Here is a 7,803-nt window from a genome sequence, read left to right as displayed (position 1 = left end):
GTAATGGAAGGATAACGTGGGAGGTTATGATGAAGGATTTATCTCGAAATCTTCAGGAAATAACCGGCCGTTAATTTTATTGAAGTAAAAAACATGTCACACTAAAGTCGCAAATCTGAGCTTTTATTATCAGAATGATGTCATGTCAGGGCAGAAGTGGTATCTTATCTGTCATGGTTTCAATATGGCACCAACCCCTTGATTCTCAGCTGTAGGACTACGCATCCACCAAACTGTATTCTGAAAGGAAGTAAGTACACAGAAGAGGGCGTGGCCACACTGGTACATAAGCTAAGTGACCCCAGGCCAGTTCTCCTGACAGAGCCATCTGAGATCGAGAAGGCACCGCAGTACCACTCCCTCCCTCTGCAAATGATCGAGGTACTGATTTAAGACAAGTGGCGAGTCCTGCACTCACAGAACCGATGAAACTGGGATCACCAGTGAATGTGGGGCAACTGCACAGATCCACGCTTCCGGCCTTTGCCACCATGATTCGCCATCAAGGTACAAAAGGTTCTTTTGTAAAAATCCAGGGCAGCTGAAGGTGGCAGCTAACCCGCCAAGGCGGGGCAGTGACTTATGGTGCAGGCCGGTGGGGCCGGCCAGGGCGGGGCAGAGTCCCGAGAGAGGAGCCCTGCTCAGTCGGTGGTGGACCTGCGGTACCAGAACCGTGCCCGGAAGTCGTCGCTGCAGGTCATGAAGCCGGGGTTGGTGGGTGAGTGCACGATGCAGCGCACAATGTTGTTGTGCCCCAGCGAGAGCAGGTTCCGGCGCTCGGCCGTGCGCGAGTCCCAGCAGCACAGGCTGATGGTCCTCTCGTCCGGCAGCAGCACGTAGTCCTCAGTGTGGTTGAAGACCGCCTGTGTCCTGTGCACCTGCCGTCCGCTCAGCCCGGCACCTGCACAGAAAACGGGAGGTGAGGGGCTGCGGGCCGAGCGAGAGCAAGCTTGCCACAGACAGATGACGACAGCACTGTCCCGGTCACGCACACTTACTGTGCAATCCTGGAAACACTAAAGAAGTATAAAAAAGGACTCACATTTAGGTCCACTACCTAAGGACAACACCGTTAACGCTGCAACATACATCTACGCCTAAAAACAGGCTGCTTTGAAAATACTAACTGGTGTCACGTTATATAATTTTCCTATGATGCCTGAAACCAACTTTATGTTTGGTAATTTTCCCATGTTTTCTTATTGGCTGCCAAGTATCTCACTGTTTGGACGCACCATTACCTATTTTATTGCTAGGCATTTCAGTTGTATTCATCATTAAGTGACTCCATGATAGACATCCTTTGTACTGAAGGCTTCATTTTCTTAGAATTAAATCCTAGGAACAGAATTATGGAGACAAGGAGTATGGACAGCTCCAAAAGGAAGCTTTATCCTATTTTTTAGGACCAAAAGAAAATAAGTATTTTATGTTTCCAGTGTTATATAGAGTATAAAAAGCTCCCCCCGATCATCTTGCCACCACCTAGAGGTAACCAGTCTCAGCATTCTGGAGAAAATCCTTTAAGTCCAATCTCTGGAAGCTGTGCACCCATGCATAAAATCACTTACATCAGAGCACACGTCACACGGGGTTTCTATTCAGTAACGTGTAGTGATGACCTTACAGACGTACCACTTACTGGCTGGAAGCACCAACTTCTGGTGTCAGATCCGGATCCAGTCCTTACTAGTGAAGCAGCCTTGGGTAAACTACTTAACGTCCCTAAGCCTTAACGTTCTCATCTATTCAGTGGGTATAATTAAGCACCTACCCCACTGGCCCAAAGGTCGGTGGTGTGAACCCACCCAGAGGTGCTTCAGAAGGCAGGCCTGAAGATGTGCTTCTGAGAGGTGATGGCCTCAAAGTCTATGGGCAGCAATCCTATATGGACACAAGGGTGACGTCACCATGAGTCAGAACCGACTGGACTGCCACCACCACCACAGAGCTTACACAGCTCTGCAGAATAAGCACTCAGTAAAGGCTACAATGATTACTGACTTCCTGCGATTGGGTGCATGTAACAGATTTACTCCGTGATAATTCATGGACATCTATATGGTTTCTAATTTCTGACGACCCCAGGAAACACTGATGAGCCTCCTGTTACGTGTATATGCCATCTGTTCAGCAGACACAGCTAAGCACCAACCCCACAGGCTGTGTAAGTGACAACATGAAACACCTGACCACCACCTTGTCCAGTTATGATAGCTTGAATTTCTAAGATGGGATACAGTGGGACAAAAATATATGTATTTAAAATTTTGGAAGATGCTAATAAACTATTCTTTAGAAATATTTTACCAATTGACACTCCCACCAATAAAATATATATATATTTTCCCCAAATCGTTATGAATATCGTATATTATCAATCTTAACTCCTGAAATCTTACCAGCAAAAAAGACTTCCACTTTCATTTTCTAGGTGCATAGTGAGGCTGGACGTCTTCTGGTTACCAACCATTTAAATTTCTTCTGTAAAATGAATGTTCTTTGTCCACTTTTCTGTAAAACCTGGGCTTCTTTTATTTATAAGGCCTCTTTACAAAGACATTAACCCAGTGTCTGACCCATGTTTATTATATACCCAAAACCAAACTTGTTGTCACTGAGTTGATTCCAACTGCAGTGACCCCATAACAACAACAACAACCACCACCAAACTCACTGCTGTTGAGTCAATTCCGACTCATAGCGACCCCTCCCTCCTTGGGGTGTCCAATCTTCCTTCCGAGGAGTGGCTGGTGAGTTTGAACTGCAAGCCTTCTGGTTAGCAGTCAAATGCTTTAGGCACTACGCCACCAGAGCTCCCATAGGCCGGAGTAAATGCCCACAGGGTTTCCTTGGATGTAATCTCTACGGAAGCAGACTGCATCCTTCTCCCGTGGAGTGGCTGGTTGATTCAAACCACCAACCTTCAGGTCAGCGGCTGAGCACCAGCATGGTACGTACAGTGGACTCCTCATCTATGGTACGTGCTGTGCATTTCTTCCCTCCAGACTAGCACTCTGTGCAGTGCTTTAATTTTTTAATGTCAATATTTTAAATATTTTCTTTGAAAAGTTCTTCCTTTCCCTTATTTCAAGAACTCCCTGAATTCTAATGGAACATTAAACTGGAAACACAGATCTCAACATGCTGACATGAAAGGGTCTTAACATGGAAAAAAAAAATGAAATAAAATAAACCAGAGTATCTGCGTACAACGTCCATCATCACGTCATTTGGAAAAAGCAAACTGCGGTTCTCTGCCAGAACCAACCAGTCAACACGTGTCACATCGAACATTCTGAACACTCACACGACAGAATGGTGGTTACAAGCAACTGACAGGGGCTTGCTGTGGTCTGTCTGGACATCCCCTGGTCTTTCAGGCCACTGGTGGCCACATCTGAAGGGGGCTTTGCATTTTCACTTTGGTCACGTTTGTCCCTTCGTTTTGCAATGAGCACACAGGTCTCTAATAGTGATGAGTAGAGATTATTTTCAAAATAGCTGCATACCAAAGCATTTCACTCAAGTCACTAAGAATTATGAGGAAAACGGCTCTCAGTAAGACCTAGTAGTGGTAGTGCATACACTGGGCGCCAGAAAGATGTCCCGAAGCCAACCCTGGTCACAGACAGACGTAGGGCAGGTTACGCCCCACCCAAGCGGTTTCAATGGCACAAACCTGCCATTCTCTTCTCTAGGTTGTCACCAGGGCAGTCCCCGGCACAGCAGATCCTCCGTAACTGTGCCGTTTTCTTGTGAATTTCTTGAGAGACAGTCATGGCAACGTTAGTGTGTGACACAAACATTTCTTAACACACAGGCAACTGGGCAATGCTGACGCTTCCTTGTTTTTCACACCAAACACTGGTCTTTGCTGCTTCAGGAGCAGAAGCGGCATGACGCTTTCACTGGTGCTAACTGGACAGGCACTGCCAGCGCCAGGACAGATTTACACAGATGTCACCAGAAAGAGGCCTCACAGGCTCTTTCTCAGGACACCCCATGAATGAATGAAATTCAACCTGGCTTTGGTCTGAGGGGTCCGCTGTCTGTCTAAGCGCCCAACCCTCTGGTCTCATTTTGTAGGCCACCTCTGCCCTCTTAGAAACAGACCACGACCTTCCCTTCCGGCTCCCCCTTCCCAGACTGCGGCCTCCCCGAGACGCCCTGAGCCTTTCTCTGGACTGCGCTTACACTTCTGTGGGCACACAAAGACTGCCAGGTTCCTTCCAGGACTCCCACGGAACCCAGTCCACCCTGAGCGGTGACCTATTGCAACGAGCAGAGGCAGGAAACGGCGGTGTTATTTCCAGGCCTGCCTCCTCCTAAGTGCAGCCTGAGCCAAATTATTTAACCGCTAAGCTGCGGCTTTCTCTTACCCCAAGCTCACAGACTGACTGGTTGGTCTCTCGTGAGCATCTAAGGGTCCTGGGAACTGTGAAATGCCCCATGAATGCCGGGTAACCCAGGGTGTCACATACCTGTGTACCTGACCAGTGTACGGCCTGTCGAGATTTCCCAGAGTTTGGCTACAGAGTCTTTTCCACTGGAGAGAATGTACTTAGAATTTTTTGAAAAAATGGCAGAACACACTTCTGCACCATCGTGGGCCTTCTCGAAAGTCGTGATGCAGCGATTGGAGACACCGTCCCATAATTTGATGCAGCCATCCTTGCTGCCAGTCACATACATGTTGGCGCTAGGGTTGTAGTTGACAGAACATATGGCATCTGTGTGCTGGTCTTGGGGATTACAGGAGACGAAACACTGAAACGTGTTGATGTCGTAAAGCCGAAGAGTAGGGTGTTGCGTCCCAACAAGGATGAAATCTCCAGACGGGTGGAAGGAGATGGAACGCAGCATCTCTGCTTCCTGTTGGGACAGACATTGGCACAGGTGACCGACTGGTGGACACCAGAACCCAGAGGCAATGTGGAAGTCCCTTAACCAACGGTCAAGTACTGGTGATGTGAGAGGGAACTAAAACACTCCTTGCAACCAATGGATAACCTTTTAAATAGAAATTTTCCAAACTACACATTTACTGGTGAGATAATTTCGAAAACCACAGGCAGCATCTTCGCTATTTGCACGTGACGTTGGGTAAACTCAGGACGGGCTACCCACGTGCCCCGATGACAATCAGCAGCACTCATGCTGGGCGACTGAACAAACGTAAAACCTGTACACGGCTGCTGCTTTAACTTGCCCCAGGACCCCAAAAATGGAGTAAAACTTACATTTAATTACCAAAGTAGAAGAAACAACTTAAAACCAAACCCATTGCCGCTGAGTTGATTCTGACTCATAGCAACCCTGTAGGACAGGGCAGAACTGCCCCATAGGGCTTCCAAGGCTGTAATCTTTACAGAAACAGACTGCCTCATCTTTCTCCTGCAGAGTGGCTGGTGGGTTCAAACCACTGACCTTTTGGTTTGTAACAGAGCACTTAATCACTATACCGCCAGGGCTCTTTTCCGAATACTCAGTGAAAAATTAAATCATAAGTGGAAACCACCACTAAAATATTAGTATTTCTGTACTACATATTCAAAATAGGGTACTCGATGACACTTTCCCAGCAAACATGTGTTTCGAGTGAGTAACTTTTTGACTCTGACAGGTTATATACACTTTAGCAGAACTGGCTATTTTGTTTTTAATGGGATTTACAATCTTTAAACAGTGCTATGGGCCCTGACCCCCCATCACATGAAATGTGACTACTGAGTCCTGGCTGGCCAGAGGCAGCTGGCGTCTTGGCCACATGCCACCTGTGACACATCTCCTCGTCACTGTCCTTGTTTTACAGGATGATCACTGGGATGCTTTTAGCAAAGAACAGTCACCAATAGCTCCCTGCAGTTAAGACAAAAAGTGCAGCTCCTTCCCTAACGCCAGACTCTAACCTGAATGTATTTGAAGGCTCTCTTTGCAGACGGTTTGGAGTAATCGAACAGTTTGAGAGTGTAATCCCTTGAACCAGAGGCCAGGATCTGCTCTGTCGGGTGGAAAGCAAGACATGTGACCTCATCCACGTGGTCGTAGAGGGTTCGAATCACTGGGTGGTTTTCCATATTCTGCTGTGCAGTCTCATTCATCATGACCTAGACCAACAAGAAAAGGGATGCTTAACACATAAACCCCACCAGCTCGAAGCACACTACCAAGAACCCTGAAAAGGAAAAGCTGGCCCACGCCACCCTCCCATCGGACCCACGGATGAACAGCAAAAAGCACAGAGCCTGCCTGCTACCGGGATGCTTACCTCTATGGGCATGGCACTCTTGGCCAACATCCTTTCTGTGTCGAGGATCTTTATGGAGGCGTCAGCTGACCCAGTCGCTATCAACTGCCCATCTCTACTGTAGGTGGCGACCCGGCAGGGTCCTTTATGGGATGTGACGTAGCATGTTTCGTACTCTGAAGCCTCTGGAGACATGGTCTGGACATCTGCGTCAAACTCCAGGTCAATCCCTGTGCCAGGGGCAACCGTGTCTGAACGGCCGATTGCATACTGAACGGCACTGTCATCATTTTCCATTCCTGGAAGAAACCATCAGCGTGAGAAAGAAAGTTAATCAAAACCCTAGGCTCATTTTTTTCTTTTGTTCTAGTGGAAAATCACCTTAGTAGCAGTTGAGTGGGAAGACAGCTGAGTTGAGGAAGAGGGATGAACAGCCCCCCGCAACTAAGAGACAGGGAAACGGTATTAGTGAAATGTCTAGAAAGAATGCCCTAAAGAGGAAGCCACTTCCTCATTTGTGACAGGCTACATGGGACCCATCTTTGATACCGCACCCCTGGGAAACGGATGGCTACGTATGGGGCTGACCAACGAGAAATGAAGTGCTTCACCCTTCACAGGAGGCCTGGTCCCCTACAACCACCTACTCCCCTCCCCCAGCCTCAATGAGCTGTGTGTGTGTACATGTCATGGCCTGCAGACACATTGGCATTCACCCCGGTGTAAGACAAGCTCAGGCTACCATTCCGGCCACAGAAAGCCTTTCCTAAGCCTTCCCTAAGCAGTACTAGGGCAAATCAAGGAGGGACAAGGGGGAAGACAGTAGAATTCCTGAAAATCTGGCAAGTGGGGCCCTCTGCTGACATTCAGCTGCAACAAGAAGCAGCAAGGAGCTGTGACTGTGTTCACGCTCAGGCCTGTGAAGCAGCACGTTCGTTCCAGTAAAAGGGCTTGTGGTGTCTGGGGACAGACAGTCTTAATCCTACAACGACAGCCACAACTTTTTAAAAGGAGTTTTTGCCCAGGAAGGTATTCCTCAACTCTAAAAGGGCACCTCTGTTCTCTTCCAATGCTTCTGTGTATTGATCCGTTTGGAACTACTTTGGAGGTCTGGGTAAGGAGGTGTTTTTCTAACTAGCCATTCAGTGTCATCTGATGGCGACTCCGTCCTCTCTGAGGTCAGTGTATAGATTCTTGTACACCTGGTCCTTACCAAACAACTACCCTGTTACCTGACGTCTCCCATTTATGCTAATAGTAAAAAACCTACCATCTGACTACTTTGTGCATCAACAATGTGCACCTGGCAGTAACGGACACCAAGGCGAGATTAACACTGGCTGTTAAGGGTGCGTGGTAACTTCGCTGGGCCATGATTCTCAATGGTTTGGCAGTTGCATAATGATGTAATTTGGCAGTTACATAATGACATCATCCTGTTTTTCCATAATGCCGATCTTTGCATCATGACCTGCTCTCTGGAACCCAACCACATTGCCAGTGAGGAGTGGCTTTATTTGCTTGTTTCTGGGCCATTTTCCCTCCCAACAACT

At 47.8% G+C, this 7,803-nt stretch overlaps 2 protein-coding genes across 2 annotated transcripts in view; both read right to left on the bottom strand.

Annotated features, from left to right (window-relative positions):
• Positions 1 to 493, bottom strand: part of LOC103209691 (cleavage stimulation factor subunit 1-like) — a 5,797-nt gene extending 5,304 nt beyond the window's left edge. Inside the window, exon 1 of the mRNA XM_007955595.1 lies at positions 419 to 493. Within this exon, the coding sequence (XP_007953786.1) occupies positions 419 to 493 (75 nt within the window). The remainder of the gene's footprint in view (positions 1 to 418) is intronic.
• A 148-nt stretch (positions 494 to 641) lies between these two features.
• Positions 642 to 7,803, bottom strand: part of CSTF1 (cleavage stimulation factor subunit 1) — a 9,233-nt gene continuing 2,071 nt past the window's right edge. Inside the window, exons 2-5 of the mRNA XM_007955587.2 lie at positions 6,272 to 6,549; positions 5,913 to 6,110; positions 4,485 to 4,875; positions 642 to 901 (exon numbers count right to left, since the gene is read on the bottom strand). Of these exons, the coding sequence (XP_007953778.1) occupies positions 642 to 901; positions 4,485 to 4,875; positions 5,913 to 6,110; positions 6,272 to 6,549 (1,127 nt within the window). The remainder of the gene's footprint in view (positions 902 to 4,484; positions 4,876 to 5,912; positions 6,111 to 6,271; positions 6,550 to 7,803) is intronic.

The sequence above is a fragment of the Orycteropus afer genome, unplaced genomic scaffold (assembly GCF_000298275.1).
Source record: "Orycteropus afer afer isolate SDZICR_OR568_19922 unplaced genomic scaffold, OryAfe1.0 scaffold00515, whole genome shotgun sequence".
Lineage (NCBI taxonomy): Eukaryota > Metazoa > Chordata > Mammalia > Tubulidentata > Orycteropodidae > Orycteropus > Orycteropus afer.
Note: the sequence above shows the minus strand (reverse complement) of the source record. Positions and strands in the feature narration are given on the sequence as shown.